Raw genomic sequence first — 19,733 nt, 5'->3', positions numbered from 1 at the left:
CTGCCCCGGAATGGGCCAAAATATGGGAACAAAATTAAAGTCCAGTACCCGGATCATCACCCGAATCCGAAAACCTACCCTAAAACCCTTTGGTCAAAACCCTCGTTTCGTAGCCTCTCCTTCTCCATCTCTCACTCTCTCTCATACAGTATAACAGAACATCCGAAACTCCACTCTTATCTTTGCTTGCGTTAAGCAAATGAAACTGTCATGGCGATGATACATTTTCAACGGACCTTTTCACTGTCCACCGCCCCCGCTTCCTCCTTGATTTTCTCAAACACCTTAGCTTCCTCCGCCCTCCGTCTCCGCCGCTCCATGGCCAAGGTTCCCACTTTTCCCTTTCATTTTTCATGCTCTCTATTGTTTTCCATCTTTTTGCTTCAAGTTCATGCATTTCCCAGCACCAATTTGTACCATTTCTAGCTGGCTATATTTCTGGGTTGTTTATTTGGTGTAAAATGATGGTCTGTTTTGGTTGATTGGACACTCAAGTATGGAACTTTTTCACTTAATGGAACATTTTACCGATGAATACGAACATATGTATACATTCTTGCTGGGTTTGATTAAATTATGTTGGTTGTGCTAACTAATGCAACACTGGGATATTCGGAATTTGATTTTGTTTTTGTGTGTGTATGTGTGTTCAATATTTGTCCAAGTATGCTTGTTCCCTAAAAATCTTATCGTGACGTGCAACTTTTGGTCTTCCAGATGCAGTGGAGGGCGTTTGAGGCTTATCCATGTGCTTGCTTACCATCTTCGCTGAATTTGACAGCAAATGTATACAGAAATTGTTCTCAGCTTAGGTTAAAGAAATCCGGAGTTTCTTCCATGATCACGGCCAACCATTCAAAGTTTGGGCCAAATTTTCATTCTTTCAGAAGAACCAGTGATGGGTCTGAACGTGCTTTTACCATTCATTCTCATTTAGAACATGGTTCGCTTAATTCTTTAGGGCCTGCTGGTATTATCAGTTGTGTCTCTTTTAAGAATAGTTGCAGATTAGGTTTAACTAATCATAGCGCGGGAGCTTTTCCCAAGAGGTTTTTCTCTCAAGTTCCATCTGTTATATACAAAGGAGAGAGTGTGGGTGTCCAAGATGGCAGGAATAGTGGAAATACATTTTTTTTCAGAAAGCTTAACAAACGCAAGAAACGGGAAAAGGCATTAGCAGCTCAAAGCAAAACCAAAGCTACTGATTCTAGCATCTCCAAAGATGTTGATGTAGAAGCTTTAACTGAACAGCAAGATGGAAGTGAGAAGGGGGCTGGAAAATTGGGATCTTTGGTTTCCAATTCTCCTATAAGTAATGATACCAAGGTCTCTAAAGTCAAAGGGAAAAAGAGGTCAAAAAGCAAGAAAACTAAAGAACAAATTTCTGCCGCAAATCCTCCAGCAGAAGCTGCTACAACACACAGTTCTAAGGTTACTTCTCAACCGAAGAAATCTGGTAGTACCAAAAGAGGCGAAAAGTCGGCGGAGGTTTCAGAGGTTAGCAAATAGTAACTATAATTTTTTTAGTAGAATTAGGATTAAAATCTTTACATTACAATATTTTAACTAACACTGCAGTCTTTCAGTTGAACCTCATTGCGAAAACTCCTGTAGAAGTTGCTGATGGTTCTTCAACAAAACCCCAGCCAAAGAAGAAAGGCGGGAACTCTATGGGAAAGGGAAAATTGGTAAATTCAGATACTAAGTCGCCACAGAAACTTTTACCACAAAAAATAGGCAAAGTGAAACCTCATGGAAAAATGACACTGAAGCCGCTTTACCCCGCAACTGGGAAAACTGTCGTGGTGGTGGAGTCTGCTACAAAAGCGAAGGTTATTCAGGGTTATCTTGGTGACATGTTTGAAGTTCTTCCTAGCTATGGTCATGTAAGGGACTTGGCTGCTAGGTCAGGATCTGTACGGCCTGATGATGAGTTCAGTATGGTGTGGGAAGTTCCATCTGCTGCCTGGACTCATCTGCAAACTATAAAGGTTGCACTAACAGGGTATGATTTCTTATCATTTTCATTCTGATTCAATTAGCTACAAGCTACTAACAATACTAGCTAGGATATTCTGGTGTATGGTAATCATTTTGGAGCTATGTTTCTGAATTTCTTATTTCTCACACCTTGTTCATCAGAGCAGAAACTCTTATTCTTGCATCAGATCCTGATCGTGAAGGAGAGGCTATTGCTTGGCATATTATTGAGATGCTGCAACAACAGGATGCTTTACGTGAAGATATTACTGTAGCCAGGGTTGTTTTTCATGAAATCACTGAGGCCTCTATCAAAAGCGCGCTGCAAACTCCACGAGAAATTGATGAGAACTTGGTCCATGCTTACCTTGCACGGCGTGCTCTTGATTATTTGATTGGATTTAACATTTCACCACTGTTATGGAGGAAACTACCAGGTTGCCAGTCTGCGGGGCGAGTCCAATCTGCTGCATTGGCTCTTCTGTGCGATAGGGAAATGGAAATTGATGAATTTAAACCGCAGGAATATTGGACTACTGCAGTTGAATTGAAGAAAAAAGATAAGGGTTCATCAGTGAATGCCCCATCCTTCCCAGCACACTTGACCCATTATGATTCCAAAAAGCTAAATCAATTTTCTATCAGTTCTCATACCGAGGCTAAAGTAATTGAGCAGCAGATTAATTCAGAAAATTTTCAAGTTGTCAATTCTAAGAAAAGCAAAATGCGGAAGAATCCTCCCACGCCGTATATAACATCCACACTTCAGCAGGATGCTGCAAACAAATTGCATTTCAATGCAGCATATACAATGAAGGTGCGGGCTTGAGAGCATTTATCTTCTGATTTCCATCTAAACTCTAAAGCTAAAATGACAATTATCCATATATTTTATTCATTATCCTTGCTTTAAAGTATAATGTTTTTAATAGCTTTGAAGTTGTTTCTTCTGCTCATAAGTATAAGTTTCTCCACTTTACATCAATTTCAATGCCCAGATTTGTAACAGCTGTTATCCAGTTCATATGGAATGTTGTATCACTATAAGGATACACAGCCATAGTGGTATCACCTTGGACATTACATGTCAAACATTCCATATCAGTTCTGCTCATATGGAATGTTGTATCACTTCAAACATTGTTGTTTATGTTCTGTACTGTTATCGTATAGTTATATTATCTTCATATAAAAGCAGAAAGATGTCTGCACAAAACAAAACCGGCCTAATGGTGAACTAACTGCTCTGATTCTATTTTTCTAATCGGAAGTGTAAGAGCAGATGTTGTCCTGAAATGAAGTAACATTTTTCATTACCAGAAAGAGTTGTAAAAGTTTTATTTCAACGTTCGTCTTCTGTTCTAGCCACAAGTCTTTTCTTTGATGCAGTTAATCTTATGATTCATGCTTTGAATTGATAATATATATATATATATATATATATATATTTGCTTTAAGAATATACATATATATTTGCTTTAAGGATATGCATCATATAGATACACAGACTTTCTGGCTAATGGAAGATACATTATATATGCAGCTTGCACAAAAACTTTATGAGGGGGTTCAGTTATCTGATGGTAAAGCAGCGGGTCTGATCACTTACACCCGAACAGATGGACTACATGTAGGTATCTTTTTGGCTGCATGAATATTTTCCCTACAGTATGTGTTCTTGATGGAGTTTCATGTTGTCTGTCAATGTTTTTGGTGGCTGGTTCCTTTTTAACATTTCTATTGCCTTCTCTTTAGGTGATCAATTTTTAATTGATTTGGGATAACCTGAACCAATGTAATCTTAAAAGGAAAATTTTGAAATAGGATTTTTACTTGATTATAACTTTCTTCTTTCTAGTTAATTATTTTCATAACTCGGTGAACTGCTCTTGCGGAATGGTTTGTTGTGTTTAAAATTCCTCAGTTGCAAACTGGTTTCTTTTATGCTGCACAATGTAAAACGATGGACTTTTTGGCGTAGTGTCAGTGTCCAAGGCTGCTAAGTTTCAATTGTTGAGTTTGCTTTGAATTGTAATTGTACTTCGTTTCTTTGTGATGATAATTACTACAATGTATGCTGATTGTTTGCATGTGTGCGCTTGATTTACACAGTCTCAATGTATAGTTCATCTCTAGTTGAGGTCGACATCTATCATTCTTTCTAATACCGAAGTCTTTTAATTTCTGCAGATTTCTGATGAAGCCTGTAAAGATGTGCGCTCCTTGGTCATTGAAAGGTGCTGTTGACAAATGTTATTTCGACTTCTATTTTATTTGGAATTTAAATTTAGATGTAATGCAGAATAATGATATGCATGTTCATGTCTTTGTGCTGTCATTTTATTTGGAATTTAATTTATGCTTATTCTATCCTACAATTCAAAACTTACAGGTTTTTTTGCTTTGTAAGGTTTGAAATTTGGTTTGCAACTATTTTTGAAATCACCATTGGTCTAGAGCATTGAAAGCTAGAGATTAAAATGACCTATAGTTTCAAAACTTAGTTCATATATATACTGGTTCCCGTGATATGAGATCTATATGTTTGTTCATTACACACAATATTCCTTTGATGCAGGTATGGACAGAATTTTGCATCAGAAACTGCACGCAAATTTTTTAAGAAAGTGAAGAATGCTCAAGAGGCCCATGAAGCAATTAGACCCACTGATGTTCAAAGAGTGCCATGTAACTAACAATTTTGCATGCTACATTAAAGTTTCTTCATGTTTTTTTATGCAAGTTTTTTCAGATGTACAGTTCATCTGTTCATAGGCTCTTTCTAGTGAATTGACTAAAATTTTTCTTCTTGGAATCTAGCTTTGCTTCATGGGATACTCGATGAAGATTCCCTGAAGTTGTACACTCTAATTTGGTGTCGGACAGTGGCATGTCAGATGGAGCCTGCTACAATTGAGCAGGTTAGAAACTTATAATATAACATTATGAAAATTCTTCTCATTTAAGTGATGGGAACAAATAGCCTTATAACTATTACTATCCAGTGGTCAATTATCGCAATTAATACAGGCTGCAAAAATCTGTTTTATAATTATTTCCAAGTTGTTTCTTCCTTTTGGACAAGTAGCTACATTTCTAGAATATCTTCAATATATGTTGCTGTACTTTGTTATAGGCAGTACTTCCACTGTCCTCAAACTATGTATTTTTCTTTTATAATTTATTGTTATTCTTTTATTTGTTTTTATCTTATAAAGTTCAGTATGTGCGTGGTGTGCATCTGAACTGTCATCAGAGTGGGAACACAATAATTTACACCTTATGAGTAACACTGCATCTTGCAACCTTGATTGCTCTATTTCTGAGAAAAATGGATCACAGTTGTTCTGCTTTCTTAAACTTGAATATAGGATGAAATTCAGAGAGGAAAACACAGTTTGCTTCCTATTCTTTGATTATTCACTATGGATTTCAGGGAGACCTAATTGATGCTATTTCAATCAATTCCTGGGTGTTAGCATGTACTTTGCTGAGAAGAGTACACGTGATTGAAAGATAACTTATTCAAAGTTCAATGATAAAAGCAACACATTCTTTGTCAAATAGAACATGCATTAACTTGTTGACGTTTCCTCATATCCTTGTTCTTATGTTCCATTCATATATACATGTAATGCAAATTCACCATCTCTTTCCTAATTCATTTCCCCATAAATCTAACCAGATACAACTCGATATTGGAAATGCTGGCGAGTCCATTGTTTTCCGCTCTTCGTGCTCAAGGGTTGAGTTCCCTGGATATCAAGCCGTCTTTGAGGTATAGTTCTGTTTTCCATCTTAGTGTTGTTGCAAATGTATGCAATTGGCTCGTGTGCCACATTCATAACACATTTGCATTTCTAAAATTGTCTCACTGGTGGGAGTCCTTGAGTATCAGTAACTGAATCTGCTATTTTGTTTTGGTAAACACTGGAATCTTCTTAATGTTCCTCAGTTATGGTATGACTTTTGCTTTGTTTTTCTTTATATGGATATACACTTTAATTCCCAAGATATGTTAAAATACTGCTACTTGTACGATCTTATATGCTGATTTAACTTTTAGTGTCATGAACTCATCATATCTATTAGTCATAGGATCCAAACTGGGAACTGCACAAATCCGTATAATTGCAAGTTATTATTTGTTTTTAAAAGGCAGTTCTGATGTCAGGATTTGGAAAGTAAATTCCCTTTTATTCATGTAGCTTCACTTTGATGCGATTGATTTGATGCCACATCTTAAATTGGCAGTGTGTTGCATGCATATGTGGAGTTTTGAGCATGTTTATTTCTAATGTTTAGGATGCGGAAGCTCAAGCAGTCAAATATAAAGAACAGGAGGGGAAGAGTCATGATGAACCTTTTGTACTTCTTAATTCTTTGAAGGTAAATTTGGACCTAAATTTACGTTGTGTCACTTTCCCATTGCCCCTACCCACATATGCTCGGATGCATATGCCCCGTCTAAATTTCAGGATAAGAGCCTTTGGTATTGAACGACAACGTATAACTCTGATTGTGTTCAGTTTCATACGAAATTTATCATTGCTTTTTTCATTTCTTAAGGCTTTTATTTTGTTTATGTAGCGCGGGGATCCATTATGCATTGGTAAAGTGGAACTCAAGGAGCACCATACTCAACCTCCTCCCCGCTACTCTGAGGCAGCACTGGTAAAATTTTATAATTTTACATTATACAAGAAATGCTGTTAGAATTCTTTAGTTATTTTCTTTGGGAAGGGGGACTATGAAACTATTGGCAATAGGAATTACTTCAAAATTGCTGCCCCCAGAGGTATTTTACCATTTGAATGTACTCCATAGATGGGAAGTTTAATCGTAACAAGCTCTTTAAGCTAGTTTATAACTGGTGTACTTATTTTTAAGCTTTAGTTGTCTCATCTTTGTGGTGGTGTGTTCCATAGGTTAAGAAATTGGAGGAGCTTGGGATTGGAAGACCTTCAACATATGCTAGCACTTTGAAGGTTTTACAGGTAATTGAAGGTGTTCAAATTGTTGGGTTTTCTTTGATCATAATTTTTAATGTTTTGTTTTGACGGAAATTGTGCACAACTTTGAGTTATGTTATGTCTCATATTCTTAGAAACCCTTTTAATAGTTGTACATGTATTTTGGAAAGTTAGATATCTCATAGCATTACAATAAGCATGTTCTTGAGAATTCTTTCTGAATTTTTCTAAAACGTTCTCTTGTCAACAATCTCCAGGAAGTATTTTGGCTGGTCTTTTTATTGTGATTTTTAACCTGACAATATTTTGACGACTTATTGATTTGTGGTGCCAGGATAGAAACTACGTGACAGTTAAAAGCCGTGTATTACATCCAGAATTTCGTGGTCGTATGGTATGTTGGCATTCTTTTTGAGTTACTGGAAATCAGAGAAACGGCAAAGATCTTTACATGCTTTCTTATAGATCCGTGCAAGTCCATTGTTATGTGGCTTTATCCTCCTATTTCTAATATTGGTCACTTCTAACTTGTGCCATTTTATCTTATTTTTTGCTGGTTTCTTGGTTATCTTTTCATTCGTTTCTTGTTAGTTCATAGTTGAAGAGCGTAGTTAACACCAATTTCTCAAATTGCTGAGTCCATGAGATATGTTGATATTCCTGGTTGCCTCCCAATTTATTTTATTTTTTTGGTTAATTTTAGGTGTCAGCATTTCTCTGCCACCATTTTTCTGAGGTCACAGATTACAGTTTTACTGCTGACATGGAGAATGAGGTAAATCTATATTGATTATAATCTCTTTCAGTATAAGCTTACTCATTTTGAAATATAAAAGATATAGCATATAACATTTCTTTCGTCAAGCAATTTTGTGCATCTGTCATTGTTAATTATTCGATGTACTTGATATTACGGGTGACTGACTTCTTTACTTCGTCTCTCGCTTCTGCATCAGCTTGATAATGTGTCTGCTGGCTTAACTGAATGGAAAGGCCTCCTTAAAGATTATTGGACCCGATTCAGCACTTATTGTGAGCGTACCAGCACTGTTCATATTCATCAGGTAAGGTTTGGTGTATAGAACAATTAACAGGAATTTAGAATTTAGAGAGGCATTTAGAAAGAGAGAGAGAGAATTAGAGTTCAAGAGAAGGGAAATAGATAGACAGTACAAGGAGATTTCAAGAAGACGACCAATGATTAGAACATAAATCATACCGACAGAAGGGAAGGCAGAGAGACAAAGATACTCAGGGAGAAAATATGTTTAATTAATCATTCATGTCTTGTCTAGTCCACCTCAACTGAATTACAAAGCATGTACTTATAATGCCGCAATCTCACTAGAAACAGGAAAACAATCCTAAACCTACTTGAAGCAGGAAAGTAATAAGAACAGGAAGATAACAAGAAAAATAGGAAATTAAATTAAAATATTCTTAATTCATTATGCTGCATCATTTGGTCTCCGTTAAAATCAAGCCTCCGTTTGTAAAATACCTATACTTAGAACTTTCATATTTATAATAAGCCATTCAATATCACAGGTAGAGAAGATGATGGAAAAAAAATTTGGAGACTTCTTGTTTGCTTCTCTTCCCGACCAAAGCAGGACATGCCCATGGTATGCATATACTGTCATTAACACGAATTGATATACCGTATGTCTTATATAATTTATGTTCACGCAGAAAGTATTTTCTTGAGCACTTTTTCTAATACTTACTACAATCTTAACTTGTACATGTTTCAGTTGTATGGAAGGCAGTTTGATTTTCAAAGTGAGTCGGTTCGGTGCAGGCTATTTTATAGGTTGTGATCAACACCCGAAGTGCAAGTGAGTATGAAAACCTATGGTATAACTTAATCTCATGCATGTGCGGCAATATTGTGGTTGATTATTCTGTTACTGGTAGCAGTATAATTAGGGTTCAATACGAAGAACATAACAAGTGACAGGAAAGGAAAAGGAAAATTCAGAGTAACAAACAATTACCAGTTTCATTGCCCGTGGCCATGTGCCTACATATACGAGCAAAGCTGGCAAGTAAATTGACTGTATTTCCAGGTCATTTAAACTGAAAAGAAAGATTTGAGTTATCAGACCCGGCTCCTTTCTATAACATAACAAACTGAAAACGCTGACTTTCTTCTAATTTCAAGTTGTATTTTGTTGGCCTAAATTTGTCTTAGTTGCAGCTAAAGATAATCCACTATCCATAATTGATCAATGTTTCCTTTTGTTGCTGCAAATAGATACATTGCTAAGACATTATACGGTGAAGAAGAAGAAGAAGAAGATGGTCCAAAAAAGAACAGCAGCGTGGAGGAACCAAAACTGCTAGGTCTAAGTCCAGGCTCCAATGAAAAGGTTTGCTTTGAATTCTGATAGTTTGTTGATTTATGGTGGAGTAGTATCTTTTCTTGAATTTATCATTTACAAGTTATGTTTACACTAAAAAAAACCTATGTACTCTTTCAGGTTCTTCTGAAGAAAGGTCCTTACGGATGCTATGTACAACTTGGTGAAGACAGGAAGACTAACGCACCTAAAAGAGCCAACGTATCCCATGTATGTTGAAGTTGTATAGTAACTCCACATTGGAACATTGTATTCTTGTTCTGTTCATTTACACATCTTCTTGCCAACTATTGTCGAAAATCATATCCATAATACTTAAATATGTACTGTCCTTCATAGTAGATGTTTTTACCGATGCCTTTTACTTGCCTTTTGCTCCTATTTTTTTTCTCTTCCTTCTGTCTTTGTATGCATGCACATGTATCGAAGATTTACGATGCTTTTATTTGAAATCTGAATCCATATTTTCACATGAAATTTTCAGATAAAGGATGTGAATTCGATTACCCTTGAATATGCGCTGGAGTTGCTGCGATATCCTGTGACCTTGGTTTGTTCTTCATTCTGATTGCTGAATTCCGTTTCCTGCTCTTCATCATCCTTGAACTTACTCTCTCTCCCTTTCCCTGATTTATTTTAATTTCAGGGAGACCATCCAGCGGATGGACAACCAGTCATTTTAAAGGTGGCAAAGGTTGGGTTTGCAGTTAGACATCGGCGCACAATTGCTTCTGTTCCTAAGGTATTTTTTTTTTTTTTTTATACATTCAGAATTTTACGTCTGGACTTTTGATCAACCTTGCACAAAATTTTACCAAGTTTAATGATCTGGGTTATCTTAATTACACATGCAGAATATGAAACCCACTGAAATCACCCTCGAGGATGCATTGAAGCTTTTGTCTGGTAAGGATGTAAGAAAATGCGGTCGACCTACGAGAAAACAAATTGAAGAAGCCCAAGCAGCCCTATGATGATCACTACCTTTTGCATATCAATTCATATGAACATTTCACCAATTGTCCCTCTCAAAGTGGTTCAACCGAACATGGGATGCAGAACTTCGTTCGGCAGGAAGGGGGGGTGTGGATGCACATAATGCACGAGCTCCGAATTTAGAAATGCTGAACAAACTGAAGAAACAACTTAGTTTGTGCACGTACCTGCATTGATTTACTTATGATTGAGGACTGAATGAAACCATTTTGTACTATCGAATTCGTGCATTTGCTTATTGTATACCGTAGATATCAGCGTATTTCATTACCGTATAGGATTACGGTATTGAGTTTAGCCAGTAATTGGCCATTGATTTGATCTGAGTCGCCGGCGGGAATTTTACATGTTTGTAGGGTATATAGAAGTTGGAATGTTTTTATACTTTGTTACGAATTATGGCATTTGAATTTTGATCAATCAAATAATTTACTGAACTGTTTCATAAATGTAATTCCATTTTTGGGTTTTTGAAGCTCCTGGCAATTCTAATCGTTAAATCCGATAACTGTGGATAACCGTCCGAATGGAATGGATTTGGCTATGGAAGTATGGGTATATTCTGGATATGGGGAAAAACATTTTATATTATTCAGTTATGGTTTTGGATATGGTTATAGAGGTCCCAAACTGTAACCATAACCGATCCGACCTGATTAGTAAATAATATAAGTATAATATATATATATATATATATATATATATATATATATGGGTGTGATATTCACACATCTCATTTTACTTCTCCTACATCTTTTTGGTTTTTGGCCGTCAGATTGGATGAATTGTAGAAGATCAACGGACATAAATTAACAAATATATATATTTGTATATCCATTATTCACTGAACCATTATCTTGAGAATACACAAGTTGCATTTTGTAGGAAAGTAAAGTTTTGAATCAAAATCAATGTGAACTCAATGGTGCTTAAAGCAATTCCACCGGAGGTGGAATAGCCCAGCACCCAGTAAAAAAACCAGGCTGGCACCCTGTTAATTCACTCTAGCCCGTATGTTTTCCTGGCACCCAGCCCAAGCTGGTCTCCAGACTAGCCCATTTTTGATAGACCTTGAGACCAGGGCATTTGTGTTGTTGCGCTTGGCGCGTGGGTGCGAGTTAGCAGACAACAAAATCAGAGGCAGGGCCCAGCGGCGCAGGTGCACTAACATCTCCCCCAGGGGGCAACGTGGCCCAATTTCTGGCGTTGGATTTCCAACGGCTAGTTATTCTAGACCGTTGGGATTTCCAACGGTAAAAAAAAATTTGAAATTCACTTTTAAACTAGACCGTCCGATCACAGATCAACGGTCCACGTTCCCGCCCCCCCCCAGCGGTCCACGTTCACCCCCCCAAAAAAAAAAAATTTAAGTCAGAAATTAAAAATAAAATAATTACTTTTTATTATTTTATAATAAAAAAATAATATTTTAATAAAATTGACCAGCCTATTTTTTGTTTTAGGGGTGGAGATGCTTTGGCCTATTACTATTCATTGAGGTATATTACTGCTCACTTGAGTGGATAAATGCACTGGGTGCTGGTACAAAGTCTTTAGGAGTGAAATTGCTCTTATATGAGATATCAAAGACAAGCCAACATCATCAGTGTTTTAATTTTTATACTCAACAAGATCCATTCATTGGATTATTTTATACATCAAATGTTTAATGACGAAATTAATATCTACTAACTTATAATGTCTTAATTGAACTAATATATTTTTTGTATTGACGAAGATGGATATACTCGTTAACTAATGGGGAATCCATTACCTGGCGGGTATGGTTATGGATAATACCCAATGGTTAATTTGCAGTTATCGATATGATTAATTTTCATGATTATGAGGTTGGATATAGTATTTCTGTCCCCAAACCGAAATGTTGCCATCCTTATCTGAAGGGTGTAAAAATCAGATTGGTTTGGCGTGCTTTATTTGGTGTATCTTACGCACCACTATTTTTGACTGTCAAATTCTTAGTCTAGCATTCAACGACTAAGATTTATTTTCTTACACTTTTATAAATCTCCAATTCTCATCAAGTTTTCATTAGTTCTTCCATCCACCTTTGTAAAGTGGACGTGAGCTACGCAATCTGAGCCTCACACAAGTTTTTCTTAAGGTGCATTTAAACGTGCTCGAGGGAGAATTGAGTTCGCAAACTACAATGCTACATCCTTCGCAATTTCTTTCAAATTGGGGAGCGCAAACCAAACCATAACTGAACCCCAACCTGATTTTGAGAACAAAATAATAGAGGAAGTTAATTTTGTACTTATTTTTAGCCTATCAAATACGATTAATGGCTCATTTAAATATGCTTTTACAATGACTAAAAACGATTTTAGTGGAATTGACCTCTAAAAACAGTTGAAGTGTTTCTTGAAGAAAACACTTGATACTTTTTGTAGAAAACATTTTAAATGTTTTTTTAAAATTCATTTATTTTTATTAAGAATTAATTTCAGAAGTATTTTATTAAATTTTTTTTTAATCATTTTAAAAACGGCGATATGAAATGGCGTATATACCATTTCTCAACGCAAAAAGCCAAAAGGGGCAGAATAAATAAAATAAATATTGATGTGACAGAAAAAGTTAATATAATTAAAATAAAAAAAAACAATGATTAATGGGACAGTCATCTTATTCTACGATTACAGATGAGAATTCTTCTCAGATTTTCTTTATGAGAATCTTGAAGATTTTTTAATTATATTTGTTTATTATATGTGGTGTGATTATAAATTATTATAAATTTTTTTATATAAAATTAAATATAAATAATATCAAATGAAAATTGATTACACGATATACGATATAGGTAACAAGGAGAAGGAATTCTCATTCTTATTCTACCCGAACCTTAGTCGTGTGCTTTTCAGCCTTTCACTGTGAGAAAGTTGCTCCGACACAACACACAGAAGAAGCCACACCGAGTTTCGCTCCATTTTCTACCCTCAGGTTCCTATCTTCCCTCTCTCTCTCTCTCTCTCTCTCTACCCCCTCCTTTTTCCATATTTTTAATTTATATTTGTTTCTGGGTTTCGATTTATATGAATTATCTTATCTGCCACTCCAATTTCTCACATTCAAGTGAAAAAATAGTTCAATTATTCAGAACCCCCGGATGAATTTCGATTGAAAGTTTGGGACCTTTTAGAATTTTGACGTTTGAATTCAATTTATTTTTCATTCTTTCGGTTTTTCTGTATGTTCTTGCACTTGCTCTGATTATGTTGTTTGAAATTGAAAATTGGGATTTACTGGGTGATCTGCCTCTGTTTTTCTGATTATTTTTTGGGGTTTTTTTTATTATCAAATAATAATTAAATTAGGGAGTATAGTGTAATATGCAACAAAGATTGAAGCTTCAGCAGCAACAACAACAACAACAACAACAAGAAGCTATAATGCAGCAAGCCCTTCTTCATCATCAGCAACAACAAATGTACCATCCTGGTGTGCTCGCTGCTGCCATGTCTCAGGTCTCTCTCTCTCTCTCTCTCTCTTCCCCTCTCTCTCTCTCCCCCTCCCTCCCTCCCTCCCTCCCTCCCTCTCTCACCCTTGTCTGTGCAGAAATTATTGTTTGCCTGCTTTGATCACAAACTTAGATGATTTAGCTTGTTGGGTTTCACTTGATTCATTCAGAGTTTCAAACCTTATGTAATTCAACAGAGTAGCAAGTAATATATTGCTACTACATTTTTTTTTTAATGGGGCCTTAAGTTTATATACACCCTTTGGTTGCCAGAATTTTGTTTTGAACCCTTTGGTTTCATACTTTTCTCGGGATTTTGGTGCCCTTTCATAGATTATTTGGGGCTAGCATCATCTGTGGTACGGTCTTAGATTTTCTGGGATTATTTGTTTATCTTCCTTCTACATTTTACAATGTGCAGATGGAGCCTATCCCTAGTGGAAATCTGCCTCCCGGATTTGACCCGTCTCAGTGCAACAGTGTGTAAGTGTTAGATAGCGGTCTTCTTTTTACTCTATTTCTGGAATTTTATGTTTTCCTTCCCATTCATCTTTATGTTTGTCTACTTCAAGTTTCTTTAGCTGAAGTGGACAGCGGAACTTCAAGTAGTTCATACCATTTCATATTCAAAAGGATAATTTTCTTTTGAATTAAGGCTTATTATTTGATGGTGGGTTTCAGCTATGTTGGAAACATTCATGTAAATGTCACCGATAAGCTTCTTGCTGAAGTCTTCCAGAGTGTTGGTCCTCTTGCAGGATGCAAGCTCATCAGAAAGGATAAGGTACATCACATGATTCAGGTTCTTTTGAATCATTGTATATGATTTTGTCATTGTTCTTTTGAAGGTTCTGTTTTTCCTTCAGTTAGATGGAAATATATGCGATAAACTGACACATCCATAAGACATCTAGTGTATGCCAATTGGTTACCCATTAGGAGTCATGAAATGATTCTATAAGTGCTTACACTTTGATCTTGTGACATCATGTATTTCTTAAACAAAAAATGTAACTAGCTGATGAAATTGTCAATTGTGGCAAACAAAATAGGAATCCTGTGTTTTAACTTCAAAATTGATTTTCCTTAACGAATTCATGATGTGGCTGTATGTATATATATATATATATATTTTTTTTTTTTTTGCAGTCGTCGTATGGATTTATTGACTACCATGACCGACATTCTGCAGCCCTTGCAATAATGAATCTGCATGGACGCCAACTGTAAGCATTCACTTACTTTAGAACAAGTGTGGCTATTCTCTTGCCTTTCTTTACTTCGATCATGTATGTCTGTCAATAGCTTCGAGGATTGATTATATTCATTAGTCTTTCTAAATCTGATTTGCAGTTATGGTCAGGCCCTTAAGGTGAATTGGGCATATGCCAATAGCCAGAGGGGAGATACTTCAGGTTGCTTTGAGCTTCAATTGTTCTACTGCTGTGCTTACAATTTTATTTTATTTTATTTTTACGGGTTCTTACAATTTAATTAGGGTTCATTCCTTTAATGCAATTTTACAATGATCAGGGCACTTCAATATATTTGTCGGTGATCTTAGTCCAGAGGTTACAGATGCAACTTTATTTGCTTGCTTCAGGGTCTATCCTAGTTGTTCGTGAGTTCCTGTTTCTTTTTATTATCGTTTTCTGTTTTCAAATTTATAAAATTTCTATCTCAGGCGCTAGGGTAGCATGTTTTAGTTTTTCCTCATTGCTTTCATCCACTGTTCATGTTACTGACGGACTAAAGGCTCAGGGCTGAAACTTGGTGTAGAAATATAATAGTTCCACTTATTTGTGTTTCCACCTGGGTGTGTAACAGTGTGAATCACCTATTAAATTCCAAATGTCCTGCTGTTAGGTTTACAAGACTTTTTCTTATTGTCCTTTTTATCTTTTGCAGTGATGCAAGGGTCATGTGGGATCACAAAACTGGCCGCTCAAAGGGATATGGCTTTGTTTCTTTCCGTGAACAGCAGGTATTAAGTTGTTGTGAGTAGAAACTAGAGTTTTGGTGAGATTCGTCCCACCGAAAATCTCCTCCCACATTTGTTTGAAAACCTAGAATCACATCAAGGTAGCTTGTTTTTTGCACTCTTTCGTGTGATTAGTGGTGCACATGAAATGCATAAAGCAATGCTTAGTGCAATTGGTTTTTCCGTATCATTTTTGCTACTTTGTGTACCAGAAAGTGTTGGTATTAACATGACACCATATTTTGGTTTATCAAGTGTTGATTTTACATTCTTAGAACTCTGGTACATCATAAACTGATTAAGTGCCTCTTGGAATTTTTTTTCAGGATGCTCAGAGTGCTATAAATGATTTAACAGGTAACACATCTAAAATGTTGCGTCATGTTGCATAGTTTTCATCGATGTTGAAACATAGTAATACCAGTAGTGCTATGGTTGATGCGTTTTGGACAGGTAAATGGCTTGGAAATAGGCAAATAAGATGCAACTGGGCAACCAAAAATGCTGGTTCTAGTGAAGAGAAGCAGAGTAGTGACAATCAAAATGCTGTTATGCTTACAAATGGATCTTCAGGTAGCTTGAAAAGTTTCTGACTTGGTTGGCCCACAGTACTTATGATGTTGTGTTAAGCCCAGGATTTCTTATTTTGGCCTTCTGGGACTTCAATGATTGTGGCATTTGAGATAAGATTGTGCCAAAGGAGCAAATATGAAATTTAAAGATTGTGCTCAAGAGAAAATATGAAATTTTAAAACGGGATCAAGATGTAGGCCCTTCATTACTTGAATCCGTTTCCTCTGCCGCTGTATGATGAAATATAAACATATCAGATTAGCCTGGTGTTGGTTGTCTCATGTAACAAAGACTGACAGTAGTGAGTTCGACATTGTCAGTGAAATTTTCCTTCACGTTGGTCTAATATAGCCATAGGTGTTTAACCTTTGCATTTTCTAGTGCAATTTAAATAATTGGCTAAAGCAGATAGTTCTTCGATTTATGGTTGACCCTGTTATATGTTGCCGAACTTTATGATACTGGGATTGAGTGGGAAGTTCAGACAAGACTTGATGTGGATGACTTGTTTTTGTGGTTACTTTATTTTGCAGATGGAGGTCAAGAGAACTCCAATGAAGAGGCCCCTGAAAACAATCAAGCATACACAACTGTCTATGTTGGCAACCTCTCCCATGAGGTGATTAAACATTGATTCTGGCTACGTTACATTTGGATTTAATTTTTAAGCCTTAAAGTTGGTCTTATGACTTATATATTTGGGTGCAAATATGTTTTTAGCTATAAACTCTCGCTGAAAATCTGGTCTTCCTTTTCAGGTTACTCAAGCTGAACTTCATAGTCAGTTTCATGCTCTTGGGGCTGGGGTTATTGAGGAAGTACGTGTGCAGAGGGATAAAGGTTTTGGATTTGTGAGATACAACACTCATGATGAAGCAGCGTTGGCTATTCAAATTGGAAATGGCAGGATAGTTCATGGAAAGTCCATGAAGGTAATAGAAACTCTACTGTAGATTTGAAAACTTTAATGGTCATGCAGTTCCTTTGCCTCGTTCATACTTTTCTTCATTGCACATGTGCACATGACACTTGACGCCTTTCAGTGGGTTGCGATGCATTCAATTGACCACAATTGAAATCCCGTGTTGACAGTGACACCATTTGAAACAATGTGTAGTGTACGTCTTTTGCTGGTGGTAAATCAAATTACAAACAGTGTATATCTGTCTTGATGAAACATCTATTCTTTTGTGTGACCGTGTATGCAGTGCTCGTGGGGTAGCAAACCAACTCCTGCCGGGATAGCTTCTAATCCACTACCTCCTCCTGTCCAGCCCTATCAGATTCTTCCTACTGCTGGTATTAACCAAGGATATTCTCCAGCTGATTTGATGCCTTATCGGCGTCAACTTGCCTTGAATCAGGCTGCTGCCACGTCCTTGGCATTGAACTCTGGCGGATCCCAACCTATGTACGATGCCTATCCTAACAGTTCATCCGGTCACCAGCTGATGTATTATCGTTAACACTAGGGGCCGGCGGTGGGTTTTCGGCAGAGTTGCTATTGCGTTTGGTTGCATTGTGCCAATTCTTTCTCTTGGACGTCGTCAGTCAGTCCGCGTGTGCTATGCGTTACTACAAACGAGATTGTGCGTCCCGTCCTTTTTTTTTTTTCCGGTTAAAGATTGTGAATTCATCTTCAGTTACATGGGTTTTTGATCTCCTATGTATGTTGTAGCATGTAATATGTGATTAGAGGTGTGATTTTCTTTTTAAATTTGTGGGATTTGTTATGAAATGGGGTTTATTTTTTTTATTATTTATTATTTTATAGTTTGGTTAACTTGTCTTGATCAGTTAGGAAACTTGAAGTCAAACTCAACGGATTTATTTGTTTATTGATTGTCACCTTTTTTTTTTTTTTTCCCTCGATGTGAGCAGTCACTCAAAATTAGTTCCTTTTATTTTCTTGATCATTTCTTAAAAATCTCCGGAAAAAATTAATCAAACTGCAAATCTATCGGTTCGAAAAAGAGGTGGTATTTCACAGCAACATGCAAATGTATGAAATTGTCAGTTTCTCGAAGGTGGCAAAGCGCTAACATTGTCAGCTAAGCTTCCTCAATTAAGCAAGTATAAACACAGGTGTCACCAACCCACAAAGTTGTCACCAATCCACGCACATTCTGACGTTAAATTTATCTCAAAAGCAACCGTGAATCCATGATTAAGTACAATGGAGAAAATGGTACATTTATTTGGGCCTCGACAAAAGAAAATTTCAACCCAGGTTTGCCAGAGAGTACTCCGCACTAAGAGATTACAATGATGAACTATCCTTGTTCTGAGCTGTTTTTTTGAAAAACACTATGTTAAGAAGCACTTATTGTAAAAGCATTTGTATTAGAAGCATATTGAAATTAATAAAAAATGCAAGTGCTCTGTGAAAGAGCATTTGAAGTGTTTCTTAAAAAAAAAAAAAAAGGCAGAGCACGCGCTTTTAAAGCACTTGAAGTGTTTTTTTTTTTTTTTTTTTAATTCATAAAGACTTTTATCTTTACATAGTTAGAAGCACTTTTGGTAATCTTGAATGTGGTGAATGTTGAAAGGAACACTCTTCGCCTTGGGTTCTATGACCTGAAGACAAAGTTATGTCAATTGCTATGAGGTTCAATATTGGTTTGGCTGTCTATGTGTCAAACTTTGAATAACTTGAAAGTAATACTTTGCCGAGAAAGCTAATGAAGTGACTTCTTTCGGCGAAAGAAACCAAACACTCTTCACTGGCTGAGAGACTCCCTGTCTAACGAGAGACTCCCTGTCTAACGAGACAACCAAAACTTCTAAGGCAAGTAACTCTACAACTTAGGTTTTGTCTAACTAGATAGCTGCCTTTGCTAGTTGCTTCAAGAAAACCCGCATAACCAGACAGTCGTTGTCATTTGGTTGCCAACTTAAACCCGTCTAACAAGATGGAATTCGTGCTAATCATTAGTAAAGTATTTAGTGTTTCACATAAAGTTGTGAGAGGTTTCATGTAAAGCGTCGATTTGTGTGCTGGGTTGAAGGTCTTTTCTTCTTATAAGCCCATGTAAAGTCCATTCTCCCATCAATGTGGGATTCAATCTCAACATGCCCCATCATGTAAGGAATTTTTAAGTCAAACACGTTGATAACACAAACTAGGTGACGTGGAGCACGTGTGGTGTTGAGCTTCACACAAGAGACAACTTGCTATGATATCATAAAGAAAGTTGAGGTTCCACATAAAATCAATTGGCAATATAGAAAGCAACCTAATTTCTTATAAGCACATATAAAGTTTCTTCTCTCATCAATTTGGGATTCAAATCTCAACAACCTGACGTAGAGTGTAGGATACCAGGCGGTTCTTGAGTTTTTGGTGGCCATGCTAGAAAAATAAAATAGGGCCATTTCCCGGG

The 19,733-nt window shown here is 36.5% G+C and overlaps 2 protein-coding genes across 3 annotated transcripts; both read left to right on the top strand.

The window, feature by feature from the left end:
- Window positions 1-124: 124 nt before the first annotated feature.
- LOC137718390 (uncharacterized) lies at window positions 125-10,787 on the top strand. The gene is made up of 22 exons (XM_068457930.1): window positions 125-327; window positions 718-1,497; window positions 1,587-2,005; window positions 2,143-2,797; window positions 3,524-3,610; window positions 4,171-4,217; window positions 4,559-4,668; window positions 4,801-4,901; window positions 5,666-5,758; window positions 6,286-6,369; window positions 6,571-6,654; window positions 6,909-6,977; window positions 7,288-7,347; window positions 7,657-7,728; window positions 7,910-8,017; window positions 8,502-8,578; window positions 8,708-8,791; window positions 9,211-9,325; window positions 9,437-9,526; window positions 9,801-9,866; window positions 9,963-10,058; window positions 10,171-10,787. Exons 1-22 carry the CDS (start codon window positions 211-213, stop codon window positions 10,288-10,290), a joined length of 3,534 nt encoding a protein of 1,177 aa, XP_068314031.1. The 5' UTR covers window positions 125-210; the 3' UTR covers window positions 10,291-10,787.
- Window positions 10,788-13,174: 2,387 nt separating this feature from the next.
- On the top strand, window positions 13,175-18,067 carry LOC137717783 (RNA-binding protein 208-like). Of its 2 annotated transcripts, XM_068457271.1 has the most exons (13): window positions 13,175-13,279; window positions 13,654-13,803; window positions 14,218-14,279; window positions 14,478-14,580; window positions 14,946-15,022; window positions 15,150-15,211; window positions 15,330-15,417; window positions 15,705-15,780; window positions 16,104-16,134; window positions 16,231-16,350; window positions 16,884-16,969; window positions 17,109-17,282; window positions 17,559-18,067. In XM_068457271.1, exons 2-13 carry the CDS (start codon window positions 13,669-13,671, stop codon window positions 17,814-17,816), a joined length of 1,272 nt encoding a protein of 423 aa, XP_068313372.1. In that variant the 5' UTR covers window positions 13,175-13,279; window positions 13,654-13,668; the 3' UTR covers window positions 17,817-18,067. The 2 variants fall into 2 exon arrangements, with proteins under 2 accessions (XP_068313372.1, XP_068313373.1); XM_068457272.1 differs by lacking the exons at window positions 15,150-15,211; window positions 15,330-15,417.
- The last annotated feature ends 1,666 nt before the right edge of the window (window positions 18,068-19,733 follow it).

The sequence above is a fragment of the Pyrus communis genome, chromosome 15 (genome assembly GCF_963583255.1).
Source record: "Pyrus communis chromosome 15, drPyrComm1.1, whole genome shotgun sequence".
NCBI classification, from domain to species: Eukaryota; Viridiplantae; Streptophyta; class Magnoliopsida; order Rosales; family Rosaceae; genus Pyrus; species Pyrus communis.
This window is presented reverse-complemented; position numbering and strand designations above follow the sequence as displayed.

Bases quoted from the DNA above. Each gene is read 5' to 3' on its own strand.
- LOC137718390 (XM_068457930.1), top strand. From the start codon at position 211: ATGGCGATGATACATTTTCAACGGACCTTTTCACTGTCCACCGCCCCC. The intron at 7,348-7,656 runs GTATGTTGGCAT...GGTTAATTTTAG, and splicing joins CAGAATTTCGTGGTCGTATG to GTGTCAGCATTTCTCTGCCA. The intron at 8,579-8,707 runs GTATGCATATAC...TACATGTTTCAG, and splicing joins CAAAGCAGGACATGCCCATG to TTGTATGGAAGGCAGTTTGA.
- LOC137717783 (XM_068457271.1), top strand. From the start codon at position 13,669: ATGCAACAAAGATTGAAGCTTCAGCAGCAACAACAACAACAACAACAA. The intron at 15,212-15,329 runs GTTGCTTTGAGC...TACAATGATCAG, and splicing joins CCAGAGGGGAGATACTTCAG to GGCACTTCAATATATTTGTC. The intron at 17,283-17,558 runs GTAATAGAAACT...CCGTGTATGCAG, and splicing joins TTCATGGAAAGTCCATGAAG to TGCTCGTGGGGTAGCAAACC.